Here is a 22,244-nt window from a genome sequence, read left to right as displayed (position 1 = left end):
CTGCCTGAGTTGTTTTTTATTTTCTGTTAGATGATTTTCTGAATCACTAAGCCTAGAAACATTATATTACCACTAAAATAAAAAATACCACCTAATTTTTTAAGCCAAATTATAAAGGGTTAGTTGAAGGGATAGTTCACTAAAAAAGTAAAAAATCTGTTAGGTTGTTACAAACCTGTATTAATTTCTTTATTATGCTGAACACGAATGAAGATATTTTGAAGAACAACAAAGCAGATCTGGGGCACCATTGACCTCCACAGTAGGACAAAGAATACTTTGGACGTGAATGGTGCCCCAGATCTGTTTGGTTATATCTTCAGAAGAACAAATTAATTAATACAGGTTTGGAACAACCTGAAGATGAGTAAAAAAGACAGAATTTTCATTTTTCTGTGAACTATCCCTTTTTTGGATCTTTACAGCTATCACATTAAATCCAAATGGATTAATTGAAAATGTGAATCCACAGGGAGGTTTCAGAAGTGAAAATACTGGCTGGAAGACAAAGGTCTTTGTGTTTCCAAAAATAGACTTTTTAATTATTTGGTCCCCCGTCATACAAAACCCCCTCCTCACGTTCCTTCAGAACATATTATGTGTTTTTTTTTTGCATTTGTTATGTCATTTTCATTGTCTTTAAATAGACACGCACTAATGTATTCATTTGCATCTTTAAAGTCACGTTCATCTCATAAGGTAGCACATGCATGTGATGTTCAGTGAAGTTTTCTGGCGTAAGGTTTAAATGTGCCGGAGGGAATCAGTCAAATTAAAAAAACACATAAGTGCACATCTCGTCTCCACTCAGGCGTGAATGGTTTCCAAAAGAATCTTCATTTCATTGAGTCAGCCTACGGGGTTGGGCTACAGAATAAAGAAAACAACAGGAAGTAAACAACAAGTATTAGAAAATGAACTGCAATCTCAATGCAACGAGCAGAAGTTGAAGAATTCACAAGCAAAGCATCTGAGCTCAGCTCTGCTTAAATATCAATTTATATTTTCACAATTCATACATTTTATTTATTAATACATTTTAATTCTAAAGTCTAAACTAATGCAATCAGTCTTTTTTTAGAGATTGAAAAAAATATGCATGGTCATGTAGACTTTGCTAAAACGACTTTTGCACAATACTGTGTATATTAATTATATATATAATTTATATAATTAGGACGATAGCATGAATGTTTTATACTAATATGCACCCATTGGTTTATAAAAGTCATTACTCAAGTAATGAGTTGGCCCTCTATATGGCTATTTGGCTAATGATGTCTTCACATTTGGCTGAACTTTTTGTGGCGCTGCTGTGTTTATGCAAATCCAAAAGTGTACAGCGTTCAAAGCATCAAAACCTCCTGAGCCTTAGTCTGGCACCCGATAAATTATTAACCCATCTGATGAATGTTTCAGATGCAGCAAACGGTGCCAATAGACGATTGTTAACCGAGAGGGTGAGAACACCTTGACTAGCGACACCTCACCTGAAAGGAAACAAATACAACAGAGGTCAGCCTGACTGTAGGGTACAATGTTTCAGGTTAAAGCCCTTAAGTGGTTTCTCAAGAATGCCTAAATGGAAGTAAACATACAGGTATTTTAAAAGCCAATGAATGAAAAATGATCTGAGCTGAGGAAATTGAGACATCACAGATCGTAAGATGAGAAAGGCTGATTGGAATATTAAACTAAATGTCACTGAGTGGAAATTGTTTTTGGGGTTATATGATGCTGTGGGAAGTTGAAAGGAAAGCACTTGCACTTTAGGACCATTTTAAAGGGTACTGCCCAAGCTGGGGTACATATTTTGAAAATTTTTTCAGTGCATCAAGCACCTGCATTTTCAAGTTCTTTTTGATCATTTCATTAACAGCGATGCCTGTTTTCCTGTTTATTGGAGTGTAAGGAACATACTTTCTCCTTCACTCCCATGAATGCAAATGGGCCAGACTGAACCCTGGGGCTTTAATGTCCCCTGGTGCAGAGCGAGAAGAGGGCATATCTCTTAAAAATACAAAATATTGTAATTTCTGTTCAAAAGTTGGACTCAAAAAGGACTCAAAACTGGATTAGATGAGGTATGTAACATTGAGTAGTGTTGAAATAAGGTGAGATCAGAGGAGACATGTCAATCAAAGTGGAAGAAAGTATGGTATGCAGGGCAGAAGATGGTGAGGTGAAGCGAAAGATTGCATGTTTCCCTGGAGCGAGTGAGATGGAGACACAGATGTCAGTTGAAACTCTCTGGAGATTGTGTAGAGCAAACCATTTCAATCACATAGACACACACTTTGGGAATGTTAACTCTTTTAATTTAGTTCATATAGTGACATAACGCGCATAAGCGCTTTCACTCTCTATGCAGCTGCTCCATGGCCGAATGAACGCAAACAACCAGATGGGATTTCAAGATGGTCCCGTTTGACCAAGAAACATCTCGCTTCCTTTTAGCCAATCAGTGTCCATTATGTCAATTATGTATACACGGTCCTGCATCAGCGTCATTGAAAACAGCTTGAAAGATGTCTGATGAAGACTGGTCTCATTCATTTTGACTGCAATGTCCATCAAAAATTCTGTTTGACTGCACCGCATGTCTATTAAAAAGTACTGTGGTAAGCTGTTTTGTGCATACACCAGTCATAGAGATTTCAAGTTGTCACTTAACTTTGACTTGAAGTTGTCTGGACTGAATTTTTTGGTTTGAAGAACATCTCCTGCTAATATTGTTGTTTTAGTAGTGCCCGAAGCTTAATATGAAAGTCATAATGCAATTAAAAGTGTGATTAATATCTTTAATTCTTTTTTATAGTCAGTTAAATGCATATACAAAGCAGTGGGGCATGTTGTCACAAAATGCATCTTAATTTTTAACCATGCAATTTCAAAGATTTCTGTGGATGTTAAAGGTTTTATGCTATTTTTTTTAAATATTTATTTTCCTGACTTTGATTAAAATACAGACAGCTTTGTTTAGTTCACCTGTTTTATTGTGACCAACATGAAAAATACTGTAGTACTACACTTAAGTTTCTAGATACTATAGTGTTTTAAAACCTTAAATATTAAAGTATGCAGTATTTACTACAGTTTATCAATTATCATTAACACTACAGAATACTATTTACACTATTTTCGAGGCACTTTGACGTAACTTTTAGTTTTGGGCAAGAGAGAGACAGAGAGAGAGAGAAAGAGATAGAGAGAGAGAGAGAGAGATTCTCTGATCATTGTTGAATTTTGGTAGCGCGCACTCAATGGGGTCGTTAACATCCCGCGTCACGAGGGACCCAACCTGTGTGATGCTTTAGCGCGCGCCCCAAAGACTTTAAAGCGCGCGATTTCCACCTGTGCAAATATATTCAGCCTCCGATTAGCCGTGCGACTTCAAAACTTTGCGAGTTTGTCGATTTCGGAGAGGACAACATGAGTTCCTCGTTTCCAAAAAGCGAATCCACCACATCACTGATCAAATCCACGGCACCACCGACGCACCGGAAACCCGGGAACCGCGCTGACCATCGCCACATCGAGGATTCATGTTGGACCGAAGCGTGCGATGCCACGGCCCGGAGACCCCTGTGCCAACCAAGACAAACCCGAAACGAAGGTGGAGGTGGAAGGAGAGGAGAGAGGATCCAGAATCAAATCCAGGATGGATATTATCAGCATGGAGGACCGGATCGGCACAGCAAAGAACATCGCAAACCTTCAAGGCACCATACTATTGACCTCCCGGTCCACGGGAAATCCCGTACCAGCCGGACGCCTTCACCGACTCCATCTCTCTCCAAGCGCTCAGAGGAAGCTGCGATGTTCTTCGAATCCAAGGACAAACATCGGACCGGCTCGAATCAAAGTCTCTCATCCAATCATCCAGTTGCAACATCAGGACCACTTCAGTCAGACAGCACGCGAGCGAGAGGAAGCGCGTACAGCGGCGCCCTTGATGCAGACCTCCATCCTATAATCAAATCCGTGTTTGGACAGGTAGGACGACGAACATGTTAACTACTAATTAGTCATTTATCTGAATTGTTGCATTTTTTCTAAAGTGACTTCACCTATGTAACTGAAGACATGATTTGGGAACAGCTGTTTTTTAAACCAAACTATACAAAGTAGAGGTCATGCTTTGCTTAAACTCACATTTTTAAAAGTGGACCCTTAACAAGTGGTTAATAGAGAAATAAATAGAAATACACTCTTATGAGACATAAGAACCAACTTTGGCTAAATGGTCCCGTAAAGAACCTCGAACATCTGAAGAACCTTTCTGTTCTTGCATCGTCAAGCACCTTTATTTTTTTGTTTGGGTTTAAATCCTGCTAAGGGATTTTTGTAATAAGTGCAATAAAAGTCACTTTGATTAAATGTGTCAGATAAATGATTCATTCGTAGTGAATGTTCTCAAGTATTCAAGCTATTAAATGAAACAACCTAAAACTGCCTCATGATTTATGCATCATGATGTATACTACTTGCCCAACTTTTTGTGCATAAAGGACCTACTGAAAAAGGTAACCGGAGAGCACACATCTTTGGGGATATGATCTCTCAGCGGTCAGCTTTTGATGATAAAACTGAATTATGCATCAGGGCTTTGATGAAGAAAGTGAGCAGGTTCTTCAGTGTCAGACTTAGGCTGACTGTCGATTCAGAGATAATGAGGGGTCAAATTGTGGTTGATTTACATCATTTTGACAATTTGAAACACTGTGGTTGGTTACAATGCGATTGATAACCTAAGATGTTCATAGTACATCATTATTTTTCCTTAAAGAAGTGGAATTTTATCACGGTCTTCACTTTATATCCTTGCAGGAAAATATTAACCATCCTTATAATGTGCCTTCAAATGAATACACCTTCAAATTTAGTTTTTGACAGCGTATTACACTGCATTATTACTCTACAAAAACACATTTGTGACCCTGGACCACAAATCCAGTCATAACGGGTCAATTTTTTTTAAAATTGAGATTGATACATCATCTAAATAAATAAGCTTTCCATTGATGTATGGTTTGTTAGGATAGGACAGTATTTGGCCAAGATACCACTATATGAAAATCTGAGGATGCAAAAAAATGTAGAGTTGTCCAAATAAAGTCTCGTGCACAAAAATAAAGTTTTGATATATTTACGGTAGGACATTTACTCAGTGTAAAAAATTTGCTGTAGTTATGCAGTTGTTTGCAAGTAACTTATTGTAGATTTAAATGTATGTAATTTACTGGCAACATATAGTTTACATTTAAATGAACATAAAACATTAACAGGTCTTTGTCTTTACAGAATAAAACTATAAAATAACAGCCTCATGCAAAGCATTATGGGAACCAGAAAGTATGCTTTGCATGATGGCATTATTTTAGTTTTAGTTTTTAAAGATAAAGTCATGTTAATATTTAATGTTCATTTAACTTTGAACAAACTGTTGCCAGTAAATAACATACACTGTTTAAAATGTCTGTAGAAATTACAGTATTACTGGGTATTACTGGCAACTACAGTAACTTACTGTAGATTTTACATTTATGTTATTTACCGGCAACGGTTTGTTCAAAGTTAAATGAACATGAAAAATGTTCAGTCTTAATCTTCTACAGTAAGTTACTGGCAACCAGCTGCATAATTACAGCACATTTTTTACAGTGTACATTTAAATATACAATAAGTTACTGGCAAACAACTGCCAATAATACTGTAATTTCTAAAGAAATTCTTCATGGAGCATGATCTTTAGTACCCTAATGATTTTTGGCATAAAAGAAAAATAAATTATTTTTACCCATACAAAGTATTTTTTGACTTTTGCTACAAATATACTCGTGTGCCATATGCCTGGTGTTGTGGTTCAGGGTCACATTTATACAGTGCATGGCGGCTCGTGACTGCTCATCCGAGGGGCGCTAATTCAAAATAAGTGTTCGGATTGTATTGTGTTTGGTTCCTTTTTTGTGCATCACGTGTTTTGTCAAAATAAGTACCTGTTGCACATGTGTCAAAACCATTTATGATAAAAGAGAAGCTTACGTTCACAAAATACACGCAAGACACTCCCTTAACATTAAACTCTGATTATGAATGAGATTATGCGAGTATCTGGCAAACGTGAGCGTCTCTTTTATCATAAACCCTTTAGACGCGTCTGCAGCAGGCACTTATTTTGACAAAACAAATGATGCGCACACGATCTCTCGACGCGCATAACACATATTTCGAAAAAAAGGAACCACACACATGACGGGCTACATACATGTTGTGACGAACTTCGCATCGAGCGCCCTCGAAATAAGAAGTCACCGGCCGCCACTGCATTTATATAAAATTGAGTAGATACCATATACCTCTCTGTTTTAATTAAATTACAGATTAGAGATTGACACCTAAAAGAACACTTTTAGCAGGATTAAAAGCAAAAAATAAGCACCTTTCCCACACCTGTTCTGGCAGATCTATGCAAAAGAAAGAATAGAAAACATCCCACAGACTTCCTTTCCTAGCTGCAAATATTCATTAAATAACAAGGTTTATCTTTGTTGATCAGTATTAGTCAAAGACCTTGAATCCTTTTTATGAGTTAGGTCGCTTTTGAATAAAGCTTTGCAAGCTATAAGAGTGTGCAGCTTTTATAAAAAATAAAAAGCATGAATCATTTTCACCTTGAATGATTTTCTCAGAGGAAGATTTTGTCAGGTTTTCTAATTCATGAATCATTTTTGCCTTTAAGGATGTTTTTACCGGAAGGTTTTATTAGTCTTGATAGGTTTAGGTAAGGATTTTGCTTATTATGTCCCCAAAGTGTGCAGAGCTGTAATTCACATTTGCAGTTTTTTATTTAATGTAAAACGAATGTCATTTCAATCAGTCATTATTTAGTTAAACTCACATTATTCTTGTCAGAGAGTATCGTCAAAAACCCAGTTGTTGTTTTTTTTTTACTTTGGCTTAGTTTTATGAACCTTCCAGCCATCATTAGTCTCCGGCTTGTAAATGTCACATAGACATTTTGCCACAACTCTTCAATGTAAACCTGTGCAAGAAGCTGGAAAACAGCACATTTCTTGAAGGGATGTTCAGACGTGACACAAACAATGCGAAAACCCTCCATCTTACACGAGCACGAAACAAAACGCTGCTTTATTTATAGTGCAGACATGTCTATTTTCTCCTCATAGTGTATTGATATTCCTCAAATGCTGGGTTTCATATTTCCTTATGTAACATCGCATCCCGCGTGCAATCCCTACAGAAATTATTCTACGCCAGTAGGCGCTAAATATAGCAGCTCAAGACCTGATTAGAGAAGAGAGGAGAGCTGTCTTTTTGTGCTGTAGTGAAAAAAAAACTCAAATCCATTAGATACCTGACACGTGGGGTTTGAAACAGTAGATAGGATTCAAGCGTATAGTGTTACCGCTGAGATTGATCTGTTTACCTGAAAACATCTGCTACCCACATGAGTTTTAAAATCATTTGTGTTTAATTGATGGATAAGTGTCATTTTAAAAATAAATCAGTATTTGAAAAAAACATGAAATACTTTATAAGCCTTCTGACTGTTTCTGTAGTTGGTGCACTGCATAAGCAACCCAAAAGTCATGGGTTCAGTCCCACTAAAGAAATGAATTGCCTGCTGTAATCCAAATGCGTAAAATGTAATTTTTTTTAATTACATTGACTTCAATCTACACAAAGTACTTATTTCATGCTAAATTGGTTCAGTGCATTGGGCTATATCTCTGTAGTCGCAACGCTATCGCACGGGAATTTGCACATTTTTTACTAGTTAGCTAATTCATATTAATTCATTCGACCACATTTGTACGTTTTTGTATGATTTGCCTTGACCCCTGAGAAGTTGGGGTTAGGTGCGGGGTTAGGAGTTGGGTTTCGTTGATGTTTTTTCATGAGAATCGTACGTTTTTGCACGATTAACTTTGTATGAATTAGCCAACTTGTAAAATATGTATGAATTGTCCTGGGATCAGACTGGTAGTCCTGCACTACACAATGGATCTTAAAACTATTTGAGTTTTTGGGTTACAATAGCAGAACCCTTTTGATGCTAAATACATTTTTAGACCCTTTAAAATCTTTGAAGTACTAACATGAAGTTTTTAGGAACAAAGTTTTACTTTTTAAAAGAGTACAACCCCAGTGACAGCTTATTTCTATAAGAGTGTAGAAACTGTTTGCAAGATTTAATAATACTTAGCTCTAAAATAGGCTTACATTGTTTACTTTTTATTTTTCAATAACAAATATAAACTTAAAACCTTTTTAATTTACATTATATACATTTTAAATTGTATAAAAGATTTTGTTAAATTTTTCATGCAGTTTTTTTTTAAATGAATGCAAAATACTAAGATGTTGTTATGTAAGCAATAAGGTACGAGAGGCTGTGCTGCACCGTGAACAAGCAACGGCCGAAGGGCGTTGTTAGGCACGACGCGAAGCGGAGTGCCTGCAACCCCTTCAGCCGTTACTTAGTCACGATACAGCACTTGCCTCGAGTACCTTATTGCTTTTATAAAACGGTTACCACACAATATTAAAGTAAAAAAAATATTAGTGCAACTTTCATGAAGTTAAATCAATAAAAGCATTCCTTCTACTAGAAAAAATAGTCCCTGACTGCGAACAACAACATGAAAGCTCAAATAAAAACAACAAACTGTCCTCAGACTTTGTCTCATTATATGTTTATGTGTTGCTAAGGGTGTTGCTATTGGGTGAAGCGGTCATAGCAGTGTTTTATCATGAATAAAGCACACCTATTGACCAATCAGAATCAAGGATTGGAACTAACCATTTTATAATATAAAAATATATCATAATACCCTTTAACATGGAAATTCTTTAAAGATTGGATTTTTGGATTGTACTCCAATTGTGACCCTGGACCACAAAACCAGTCATAATTTTTTTTTAAATTGAGATTTATACATAATCTGAAAGCTGAATAAATAAGCATTTTGATGTATGGTTTGTTTGGATAGGACTTAATATTTGTCCGAGATCTAAAAAAATCTAAATGTAGACGTTTTCAGCAGTAACAACATAAACAAGAGGCTTTCGTGGTCAACACGTAACTTCCGGTAAACTCCGCTAAGAATAAATAACAATAAAGTCCTTTTAAAGTAGTTTATTTATATAACAAGCGAAATACATACAACACTCTAAAAACAAACTGTGCTATATAGCACCAAAAGTGGTTCTTTGCTCGTAATCATAGAAGAACCGTTTTTTGTGCCATATAGCACCGGTGAAGCACCTGTGTTGCACCTGTGTAGAACCAAATAGGGGCCATATAGCACCACATATGGTTCTATATAGCACTATATGGTTCTACACAGGTGCTTCACAGGGGTTTCACCGGTGCTATATGGCACTAAAACGGTTCTTCTATGATTACGAGCAAAGAACCACTTTTGGTGCTATATAGCACCGTTTGTTTTTAGAGTGAACACATAGATTAGGAAACCAAAATTTTTTTTATTTTTGACGAGGTATTTGTTTAAGAGATCAGCAACTAGTCAGACCATTAAACAAACAGAAACCGGAAGTAAAGTTCGGACTAGACGCGTAATCCGCACATGCGTCCAATGAACGGTCTATAAAGAAAATCACCTTTAAAGTTGTCCAAATGAAGTCCCTAGCAACACATATTGCTAATGATAAATACATTTTTATATACATTTACGCTAGGAAATTCATAAAATATCTTCATGAACATGATCCTTACCTAATATCCTAACAATTTTTGGCATAAAAATTTGAAGAGTTTCGTTGCAAAACGAGATAAATCCATTTTTTAACATTCTTGTCAAAACATGTTTATTATTGTGTTATCATGTTATTATTTTGTTTTATGGTGCTACTTGGCTGTATTTTTTTAAGTTATGAAGCTTTAAATCAAAACAAACCAACTGCAGTTGAATTGAAATTAATTGGAATGCACAACCAAAAAACAAGATTTCTGAACAATTAATAAAACTGTGGTTTTGCAACGAAACTCTTCATTTATAATTTTGACCCATACAATGTATTATTGGCTATTAAATATACACACGCGTCTTATGACTGGTTATGTGGTCCACAATTAGTTCCCAGAATTCCTTCACTTAATTTTCGGACATATTTTAATTAAGCATTGGATCATTCAAAGCTATTTTGTGTCTGCATCTTTTTCTGTCGGTTTCCTTGTGAGATTGCTTTTAGCCGCTGTGTGTCGCAGAAGTCCTTCCATCTGCTCCCAGTTTTACACCGTCTCTCGAGGCGGAAGAGATTAATATCCCATCCCTGACATAACTTGACCTGGTTTACGTCTAATAACAATGAATTATGCCATTAAATGTGCTGCGTATATCAAAACAACCACTGTTGCATTAACATTTTTACAATAAATTACACTGTCAGAAAAAATAATGGTCAAAAAAGGTCCCTATAGCTGTCACTGAGGTGGTACCCTTTCAAACACCTTTGCACCTAAAGAGTTAATATTAGTACATCAGAGGTACATATTGGTATATGAAATGTATACATACATATCTGTACTAAGTTAAATAGTGAATATTAGGATATGGGGCATTTTTGACCATTTTTGTTTGACAGTAACTGAGAGGAAGAGGAGTGTGATGAGGAGATTTTAGATAGATGCTCTTTATCTGCCAGCAGGGGCTGCACGTCTTGAGTAAAACCAAGCTAATCTGAGGTTACCAGCACAGGGCTAAAGCACATATATTGGGTTTATTTCTCAAAATGATGGTCTGTAAGTCTTTGTTGACTCTCCAACCTTGCATCCTTCTGGAAACAGAGGATATAACGGAAGAGGTATAAAGTATAACAGATCATGTTGTGTTATGTAAGAAAGACGCAACATTCAGGCAGGTGATGCAGTACCATTTTAGCTTTGCTTTTATGGCTCATTCTTTTGGCTTTTCCGGAACATTCTGCCCCTCCTCTAGCCCACTTGGGTCAGGCCGACCTTGCAAGGGTCTGGGGGGGAATGAGAACGTGAGGGAGAGCGGAAAGCAGACGAGGGCAGTTAAGGCGATGAGCAAGTGAGGATATGTGAATAAGCAATACAAGCTCTGTCGTAATCGTAAATTCAACGTCATTTTCTGTTTCAATACCTCTCAAAGTCCCGTGCTATTTATAGAAGCAAATGGGTTTTTTTTATTCGCCCGTGGATTGCTGGGGAGAGGAAATGCAGGATTTTGAAGCCTTTCGCAGTCGGTGGAAAGGAGAGGAAGACAGAACCTTGAAATTCCTTTCTCGGCAGATCTGGGAAAATGTTATTGCTCAGTGATTGATCGCTTCATTGACATGGTCTTACTCAGACAATATTAAAAAAACCATCAAGGTTATATAAGCACAAAATGTTCTATGTAGGATGATTAGAAAACAATAAATCACAAAAAATTACTTTACAGACTGGGTCATATAGGCCTAATGAATAAAATTACAATAATAGATATATTAAAGGAATAGTCTACTCATTTTCAATATTAAAATATTTTATTACCTTAACTAAGAATTGTTGATACATCCCTCTATCATCTGTGTGCGTGCACGTAAGCGCTGGAGCGCGCTGCGACGCTTCGATAGCATTTAGCTTAGCCCCATTCATTCAATTGTACCATTTAGAGATAAAGTTAGAAGTGACCAAACACATCAACGTTTTTCCTATTTAAGACGAGTAGTTATACGAGCAAGTTTGGAGGTACAAAATAAAACGTAGCGCTTTTCTAAGCGGATTTAAAAGAGGAACTATATTTTATGGCGTAATAGCACTTTTGGGAGTACTTCGACTCGGCGCAGTAACACCCTCCCTCTCCCATTATGAGAGTGAGAAGGGGAGCGTACTTTTCGGGAGAGTCGAAGTACTCCCAAAAGTGCTATTACGCCATAAAATATAGTTCCTCTTTTAAATCCGCTTAGAAAAGCGCTACGTTTTTATTTTGTACCACCAAACTTGCTCGTATAACTACTCGTCTTAAATAGGAAAAACGTTGATGTGTTTGGTCACTTCTAACTTTATCTCTAAATGGTACAATTGAATGAATGGGGCTAAGCTAAATGCTATCGAAGCGTCGCAGCGCGCTCCAGCGCTTACGTGCACGCACACAGATGATAGAGGGATGTATCAACAATTCTTAGTTAAGGTAATAACATATTTTAATATTGAAAATGAGTAGACTATTCCTTTAAGATTATGAATGGCAACAAACAGCTCAGGCCACAGCTCACGGTTGTGCCTAGAAGGTATACAGCTACAGCCAAATCTCGCTGAATGAGCACTATTGCTCATCCAAATCCTATCCCTAATCCTAAACCCATCATTTCACAGGATTAAGGCCGTACCTTTATACTATCTAGCCAGAATCGCGTTTTTCATCCTCCTAATCCTTTTCCCAAACTTAACCTAACACCTCGTAAGATTTTGCCATAGCTGTATCCCCTCTAGCCAGAACCACATCACCCCTCAATTTCAAAACGCATACGATAGACCCCACAGGACAAACATAATGTAGAGATGAAATGCGCTCTGTTTGTTCGTTTAGGGCTACTGTACAAACATGACGGCAACTTTCATGTAAGGGGACCCGCATTGTATTTAGATAGATAAAACGGCACATATAAGGTAATAAAAACAATGCAGTTCATTATATAAGGTCACCACTGATAATATAGTTATGTACATTATATTGCATTTCTGTCAAGAGATCCTCCTAAAAGTTACACAATGCACCTTTAAGGAAGTAAACAGGGTCATTTTTGATTGACTTTAGCGGGACGTGTCCGTGTGTATTTAGAAACAAAACACAGTGCTACCGGAGACGCCTGCTGCTACCTGAGGCGAGCAGGAACAGCAGGTGAGTGTGAAGGGTCGAGCGGAGAGAAAGCCAAAGTGAAACCAGAGAGAAGTGAAAGGTGCACACGGGGAAAAGAACAACACTTCCAAAGAGTTACTTTATTTTTTATGCAAGGCGGCGAATGAATATTTTAAGGGAAATGTCAGGAAATACATGTAATATGTGTTAAAGTGAAGAACCTGTTCAATATTTCAAATTACATTAAGAAATTTAGTTTATATTTTATTTAAATCTTTGGCTTGTATTAGAATCTCCCAAGAAACTTCTGTGCTTTTTTTAATATCTCACCACTAGCTAAAACATTATTAAGTGATTTTGTTGGTTGGTTCAAGGGATATTTGACCCAAAAATTTAAATTTAGTCATCATTTACTTACCCTCATGTTGTTCCCTGCTAAAAAAACAAAGAAACCATCACAGAAATTCTATTGGATGTAATGTGGTGGGTGCATTAAATCCTACTGGAATATGTCCCAAAACAGACTACAAAAAGGAATTTAAAGGGTAAAAGCTAATGGTTCCTATTGGTATTTTAATGGAAACCAGTAAAATTTCTGTGATAGTTTCCATTTATTATTTCAGCAGGGTTCATAACACATTTATTTTCATTATAGTTATCAAACAGTGTGTGCATTTACATTTAGCAGACACTTTTATCCAAAGGTATTTGCAGTTCCATACAGGCCCTATACGTTTGATCAATTATGTGTTTCCGGCGAATCAAGCCCATGACCTTGGCGTCGCTATAGGAACATTATAAAAGATGTTGAAAGCTCAAATAACTGCGGTGCAATTGAAACGAATGTGAACATCTCTACATGTTCATGCTCTTCCTTTAACTGGTCGCCTGTGGCCGTGTCCAACAGGATTATCTCTGACCTGACATCTTCATTAAAAATAAGAAGTTTATATTAACGCTGGTGTAAGAATGATCCGTTTTGTGTGAAATGCATTTCCAGAAAATACAGTATACATGCTGATATAATGCATGCCTTGTAAGTCACTTATAATCGTCTACCAAGTGGATAAGAAAATGCATTTCATGTGCTTTAGAAGTGGAATAAATAGTAAACCCAAAAATAGATCAGTCGTTAGATTTACTCACATTCATGTAACCGATGCATGTGTTTATACATAAAATGTAATTAAAAATGAACTGAATCCACCCATGCAATCTAATGAGGTCATGTGGTTAGCAACTGTTTATCTGTAACTTCTTACATTTTTACATTTACATTTATGCACCTGGCAGATGCTTCCAAAGCAAGCATATGTGTTTCCTGAGAATTAAACCCAAAGTTTTGTGTGGCTTGCAATGACCAACTGAGCTACAGAAACACATTGAGATCATAGTCTGTAATAACAGCCTTAGGCCCTGTACTGTATAAACCACATAAATAAAGAATCTGGCACAATACTTGGTATCAGTTCTCGTAATGTCAATAATATTACGCCTTCAGCTTGGCTTAAAGTCCCGAGGGCGGAGCTTGGAAGAAAGCTTGTTGTTGACAGGATGGAGACGACTTTAATTCAGTAATACAATAATAGTGTAAGTTATCAAGATGACATGGAAACTGTCACAACCTAAAGATTCTCAGATCACTCAGATCAACACCTCAATGTGCGCAGCCATGCTAAATGAAAAATATGCTCAATGACATATCATAAACATACTGATACTGTTAGACAAGATAAACGGGTTCTGATGAACCACAGACACCTAGCTGTTTATTTAACCCAGAACAGTCGGTAGGCATGACAGTAATGGAAAGATAACCAAAATCTTGCACAGGTGATTTGTGCATATTCATGCATGAATGGTTAAAAGGTATGTGTTTGCATCACACCGCTACAGTGCAGCCTGTATGAGCATGCACGGCCACATGTGAGCGTGTGTGATATGCGCATGTGTGCTAGTAGTGCTTGTTGATATTATGAAATAGGACGGCGCCTCGTTCTGATTTCTGATGTGTTCTGAAGTTCACAATGAGCCTCCGGTGCAGAGGACGACTTCATTGGGGTGAATCATTGTCACCAACAGAGAGAGAGAGAGAGAGAGAGAGAGAGAGAGAGAGAGAGAGCATGCATAAGTATCCCAAAAATATCAGCAGAGAATTATGAAAGGAAAGTTAAATGTTTGATAACTAGAGTTGCAAAATTCCAGGAATTTCAAGGCTGCAAACTTTTTTTGGGATTTAACGGGAATGTATAGAATTTAACAGGAATATATGGGAATTAATGGGGATAAACTAGGAATTCGAAAAAATTCCAGAGTTGCCTATAACAGGGAACTTAAATGTAGTTAAAAAAAATCTTGCAGTATGATTTTGTTTAAGGGGCTGTCCACACGGAGACGCGTATCACTGTATACGTATAAATTTGTTATCGTATTGGCGTTTCATCCACACGGATCCGGCTTTTTGGGAGACTGAATCCGCTATTTTTTGAAACCGGGTCCTAAAGTGGATAAATCTGAAACGGACACCCTTGCGGTTTCGTCTGTATCAGCCAATCCGTATATTTTGTGAAGCGAAAACGTCATCACATCACGTGTCGGAAGCGTCACACGTAACAGCAACAAAAATAACGGGTTCGTGCTACAGAAGCTACTAAAGCCTACTAGCTTTATTACAGCAAAATCTATTGCTTCTATGCAATTGTGGTGACCAACAAGCGATAATGGACAACACCGTTGGTTATGCACATGCTCAAAGTCTTCTTCTCCGTGTATAGTGTATATCTGTGGCAGAAGAATTACAGCGCCCCATACTGGTCCGGCATATATACTACACCGCTTTCAGTTGGTTTCAGTGGTTTTGTGTTTACAGATTACTTTTTTAGAGCAAGGGAAAAAAATTATCGGATAGGGAATGCACCGGCTTCGTGTGGACATAGCCTAAAACAAGATTTAATGCATTTCAGTTGAATTTCTACCCTGCACATTACTGAAGGGCCATTGAGGCCACACCCCCTTCATGTACTTGCATTCTTCCATAACATGCACAGATAATTTCTTGAAGCCAGTAAATCAGATATCTAAATGTAAGCTAGCACTATTTTATTGAGAATTTACGAGGTTAGCTATTATGTAGTAGCTCAAGCTGTGATGCTATTCTTACATTATGCTAACCAGTTTAATTATTGTACCACCCAAAAATTTAGACACATTACTATTTTTGAAAAAGTCTCTCATGGTCATCAAGCCTTTATTTGATCAAAAATCCTTCAGAAATCATTAATATTATAATGATTTCTGAAGGATTTTTGATAAACAAAATCTACGGCTTGATGAGCCTACATAGGATTCTTCAAAATTTGTATGCATGCATGCATGTCTGCTAATGACAAACAATTCCCGTAAATTCCTCTAAATTCCCATACATTCCTTTTAAGTTTCCAATTTGGAATATTTCCAAAATTCCCCAGATTAAGTTCCCATAGAAAGTTTCCGTAAATTTAGTCTCAGAATGTTGCTCTTTCACGGCTTTAACATTTACACATTTGTCAGACTCTTTTATCCGAGATGACTTCAGGTGAATTCAAGGTATACATTTTATGTATGTGTGTTTCCTGGTGGTCGAACCTATTTCCGTTGCAGTTTAAACTTTGATTCTCCAAATTTTAAAATTAGATTATGAGACTTTTGCCTGGATTTCACAGACAGAAATAAAAGCAAAATTTTTCATGAAGTCTTATTAGTGTACAATAGAAACATATGTGACCCTGGACCACAAAACCATAAGAGAATTGTTTTGAAATTAATATGTATGCATCATCAGAAAGCTGAATAAATAAGCTTTGCATTGATGTATGGTTTGTTAGGATAGCACAATATTTTTCAGATTTTATAATCCGGAATCTGAGGGTGCAAAAAAAAAATCGAAATATTGAGAAATCATCTTTAAAGTTGTACAAATGAAGTCAATAGCAACACATATTACTAATGATAAATACATTTTTATATATTTACAATGAGTAATTTACAAAATATCTTCATGGAGCATGACTTTTGGCAATTAAAATAAAATTTTGACCCATACAATGTATTGTTGGCTATTGCTACAAATACCCGTGTGACTTATTATGACTGGTTTCATGGTCAAGGGTAACATTTAACATATAAGTTATTAAAGTAATTTTTCTTTCCAGTAACAAAACAAAGTGAAAATAATGGTGTTGATTTCAAATCAGACACTGTGGACGAGTGTCAGCTCAGCAGGTGAATTCTGGCAAGGCCTTCTTGTTTTCCCCGTACATCCTGCAGTGACCGGACATTGAGTTGTGATTTGGCATCCCTAGGGGATCCAAACCTTTGCACAGGCACCTTTAGTGCTTTAGCCATCTTGATTTCAACACTGCCCATCATACAGTATCTAGTCGACATGAATGTAAACCAAGCATGTGTGTGTGTACATGTGATATTTTTAGCTCAACAGCCCCACAACCGTATGTGTGCAGTCGACTGTGTGCGCACACGCTCCGGCATGCGTGTGCGGATTAATGTCTCTAGCATCTTGCTCGAGGGAAGGTGATATGCTCGTCTGCACGAGCCTCTTTGTCTGTTTTTGCCTTGTTTGGATGGACGGTTTGAAAACTGAGCAGCTGAGAGAGAAAGAGAGAGAGAGAGAGAGAGAGGTAATGAGTAAAACGAGAGTGAATTGGGAGGGATGGGGGGAAATAAAGGGAGGGGAGAGAGAGAAAGCAAGTGAACCAGCAATCTTGGCTTTTCTCTTCCAGCAGCCCTTCACATGCCTCTATATTCGAATCCCTCTTTCCACTTTTTCTTTCTCTCCTCCCCGCATGTCACCTTGACTTCCTGCATCATCACCCCTGGATCATCTACTTTCTCCCCCAAACCCATCCATCTTTCCTAGAAGATAAGCCTGCAGACCTCATCTCACCAGCTGTAATCCATGCATGGAGACATGTGGATGCACACACACGCATGCAGCGCTACACACACGTGCATGCGGCCGCTCTGACTTTTACAGTCGCAAATTTAGCACAAGGGACTTTATTATGGGCAACTGTGTTAAATCGCCACTCAAGAATTTCTCTAAGAAGGTAAGATACGCTTTTTGCTAGCTGTAAACTTAATAACCCTGTTAGTGCATGCATGTGTGGACCCAGACTTGGACTGAGATGAGTTTGACTAAAATTCATAATCATTTGAAGTATATTAAGCATACTTTGGTGCGGTGCTATAATCATGATCATTTTAGGGAATAGACTCCGGACTGACTGACAATTGTGGTTTATATTTTATATAATATCACTTTATATTAGTGTGATATTTGTTAGAAAACACCTAAACTAAGAAACTTTAATGACATGTTAAATACTTAAAGGGATAGTTCACCCAAAAATTTAAATTTGGTCATAATTTACAAACCTGTATAAATGTATTTTTTCTGATCAACATGAAGGAAGATATTTGGAGGAATGTTTGTAACCAAACCCATTCATGAGCCCCATTCACTTCCATAGTATTCTTTATTCCTACTATAAAAGTGAATGAGGCTCATAATCAGTAACCAGAAATGATCACAGAATTTTCATTTTTGGGTAAACTATCCCTTTAACGCTGGATTTCCACCGACTGCGGAACGGCGGCGGAGTCAAACGGTTTCCATTCAGTTCAATGTGTGTATTTCCACTGACTGCGTTCCGAATCCGTCACAGCTCCGGCCATCCGCAGCCCTCCGGAACAAATACACAGAGCTTCTATTTTTGACGGATGCCGGACAGCTCCGCAGGGCGGAGCCATGACTATATCGCGTGATCATACCTGAATTCGCGAGATCTTGTGTCATGATCTGGGCTGGTCCAGCAAAACGTCATAATTTAACGTCATAATGGGCGGAGACAGAACTAGATATCGCGCGATCATCACGCGAATTTGCGAGACCTCATGGGTCCTCGTCACTTCAGCACGAAGTCGCTCTGCAACAAATTTGGAACTGGTGGGAATTGGTGGACGGCGGAGATCGGAGCCGATCTGCAGCCGCTTCGCAGTTGGTGAAAATCCAGAATAAGTCTAGAAAGTCGCAATCTTTTGGGAAGGTATCTTGGAATTTTGGGCATTGGTTGCTCTGCTTAGACCTTGAAAGTATTGCTGGACCTGTTAGCAAATTCATGATATGTTTAATGATATGCAAGCTCATGCTGCATTACAAGCATTAGAACCACCTTAAAATCAGATTACGCAGCAAAAAAGTTGCAAGCTGTAGTAAGTTAAGTCTTTAGATCGCGGTCTCCCAAAACTTCTCAAAGTTGTCTATATAAGTCATGGGATGTACATTCTTAAAATTAAGAATAAGAGGTGCTTAAAAGGTTCTTCACTGCGATGCCTTTTTTTGGTTCCTCAAAGAACCATTTGGTCAAAGTTTTTTAATAAACCATATCTTATACATTTTTATAATTTGAAAAACCTTTTCTCCCACCTTACAGAACATTTTGTGCACCAGAAAGGTTCCTCAGATGTTAAAGGTGCTTTAAAGAACCATTTAGACAGAAACGTTTCTTCTATGGCATTGTGAAACACCTTTTTTTAAAGGGACATTCCACTTTTTTTGAAAATGCTTATTTGATTCTTACCGTTTTGGAATTAATTCAGCTGATCTCCGGGTCTGGCGCTAGCACTTTTAGCATAGCTTAGCACAATCCATTGAATCTGATTAGACCATTAGCATTGCGTTAAAAAATAACCAAAGAGTTTTGATATTGTTCGTATTTAAGACTCTTCTATAGTTACATCGTGTACTAAGACCGATGCAAAATTAAAAGTTGTGATTTTCTAATATCGAAACTCTTTGGTTAATTTTTAGTGCGATGCAAATGGTCTAATCAGATTCAATGGATTATGCTAAGCTATGCTTAAAGGGCTAGCGCCAGACCCGGAGATCAGCTGAATGGATTCCAAAATGGTAATAATCAAATGTTTAACCCTAGGAGAGCTAAAAAATGAGCATATTTTCAAAAAAGTGTAGTGTCCCTTTAAAGGTGCAGTGTGTAAATTTTAGTGGAACCTAGTGATAAGGTTGGGAATTGCAACCAATGGCTCAATTAACTGCTCAACTCTCGCTTTTAAAACGCATAGAGAAGCTACGGTAGCCGTTCTTCGGAGACAGCTTCGTAAAAAAGTTTGTCCATTAAGGGCTTCTGTAGAAACATGGCGGCACAAAATGGCGACTTCCATGTAAGGGGACCCTCGGTATGTAGATAAAAATGGCTCATTCTAAGGTAATAAAAACATAAGTGTTCGTTATAAAAGGTCTTTAACCACCCCTGATAATATAGTTTTGTATATTATTTTGCATTTCTGTCAAGAGATCCTTTTAAAAATTACATACTGCACCTTTAAGAGTGTATGGTACCATAAAGAACCTTTAACATTCACAGAACCTGCACAAAAAGATTTTTGTAGTGGTTAAAGATCTTGCAGACTTTACAAAGGTAAATGGTTCTTCAATGGCAACACTCCAAAGAACCCTTTTTACACCTTTATTTTTAAATAAAGTGCATTTCATACATGAATGCATAAAGATGAGTTATAATTAGAAATGTCAGACACTGGGCACCTGCTTCTCTGCTGGTGTGCACAATGGCACAGGTTTCTTTGGAAGAATGTACGAGTTGGCAACCCTGGCAACAGATGGAGCGTGAAGGTCATGTGTAAATAGAGGGCAGATGCACCGCACGTGTTTGCACTCAGATAAATATATGCATGCACCATACGAGCGGGTTTAAGAATGCACTGGTTTGGCCAACTGTACCACGATGGAAGATCAGACTTTGCATTTAATGATCTCCTGCTCATAAAGCCAAATTAGACAGCCATTGATAGTATTTGCTCGTGTCCTCAATCTCTAATACCAGCTGGATACAGATTACTTTGCTGGCATGTGGTAAGACAGGATAGGATGAACGGAAGATAGGGAAAAGTGGAGATATAATGGAGAACAAGCCATGAGGGTTGGATGCTTTGATAATACGAGACAAGCCAACATGAAATCTTTGCAGCGTTTGTAACCCATTTTACTTTCATAATCTGATGTATTACAGAGAGAAATATGATATTCAACACAGAAAAATTTAGTAGGTTGAGTTACTAACTTGTCAAATATTTGCATTCATCTCTCATAAACATTCATCTTGTATAGGGACAATGAGAAAATAATGAAGAACACTCATTCACTGTGTCCCAAATTGCATACTAAAACAGTACATACTAAAATAAATGAAGAACAGTATACGTATGTATAATATGTGTGGGTGCAGTATGAATACATCACATATGCCTTTTTAACAAATACAATTAAATCTCGAGATACATATTTCTTGGTATATTTCTAGCTGCCTGGTTTTGCAGTATTTTTCTTCTGTTCACTTTTTGGCGGCTCCTCAGCTCATGTGGCCTCACGGGATAGTTGAAGCTCCCATAACACAAGCTGTTTCTGATTATCTCATATTAATATTGAGAACCTATAGTATTACATCTTTCATATATACAAAGAGTCTTTAGTTTTATCAGATGTATAAGGGACAGATCAGTTTTAGCGATTCTTTCTGAATAAACCCGACCCCTTCGAGGCGTACCGTGGGCAGAGCAAGTCACGGGCAAGCAACACACACTAATTATTATCCCACTATCTCTGGATAACTTATGATTCCCTACATGTTTATGTCATTTACATTATATCCACTTACGCGCTGATTGCCAACAAAACACAGACCTTTGATTCAGTTTTACTTACCGTCTGCGACTCACGACCCGCCCTAGTCTCGCGGTACTGAAGGTCTGGTGTTTTTCGTTGCTTTTTCTGGACAAAGCCCGCCCACGAGCTGTTTGACCGACATGTCAAACAACCAATCACAGTTTGTTTCGTCTATCGTCACGTTTCGGACTCCCCACAATAACGAGCCGGCTGGCAACAAGTCAGTTATTGAAATAACTAGAATAGCATCTGAATAAACAACATTACTCACCATAGAACAGTAATTCTTAAAGTGTGGTCCGCAGACCACTAGTGGTCCGACAAACCCCCCCAGTGGTCCGCCAAAAGATGACCTAAACTAGGCAAGTGTTTATACAAAATCGGCACTTATTTAAGTAGATTTTTTATGCACTTGCGAAACTGTGATATCAGTTCGTGCCATTCTGTTTTAATAACGTAAATATGGATCGGTGGCTAAACCAAAGAGGAGTCAAAAGAAAAGATCAAGTGTCAACAAATCTATTTGTTTTGTAATGTACTAGTTTTTGTTTCATGTGTAAAATCCCTGTAATTTCAGTGATTTTGGACATTAAGGGGAACATTTTTGTAGTTTTTTTGGGGGCGTGTTAGAG

At 37.6% G+C, this 22,244-nt stretch overlaps 1 protein-coding gene across 2 annotated transcripts in view; it reads left to right on the top strand.

The window, feature by feature from the left end:
- The first annotated feature begins 3,205 nt into the window (after positions 1-3,205).
- The window catches only part of cabp1b (calcium binding protein 1b), a 34,205-nt gene continuing 15,166 nt past the window's right edge, over positions 3,206-22,244 (top strand). Inside the window, exon 1 of one of the 2 annotated variants that reach the window (XM_055207774.2) lies at positions 3,206-3,996. In XM_055207774.2, coding sequence (XP_055063749.2) covers positions 3,433-3,996 — 564 coding nt within the window. In that variant the 5' untranslated portion in view covers positions 3,206-3,432. Of the gene's footprint in view, positions 3,997-17,576; positions 17,960-22,244 lie in introns of those variants that run through there. The other variant, XM_055207775.2, reaches the window with a different exon arrangement.

The sequence above is a fragment of the Misgurnus anguillicaudatus genome, chromosome 12 (genome assembly GCF_027580225.2).
Source record: "Misgurnus anguillicaudatus chromosome 12, ASM2758022v2, whole genome shotgun sequence".
Lineage (NCBI taxonomy): Eukaryota > Metazoa > Chordata > Actinopteri > Cypriniformes > Cobitidae > Misgurnus > Misgurnus anguillicaudatus.
The sequence above is the reverse complement of the archived record's forward strand: the minus strand, read 5'-3'. Positions and strand labels throughout refer to the sequence as shown.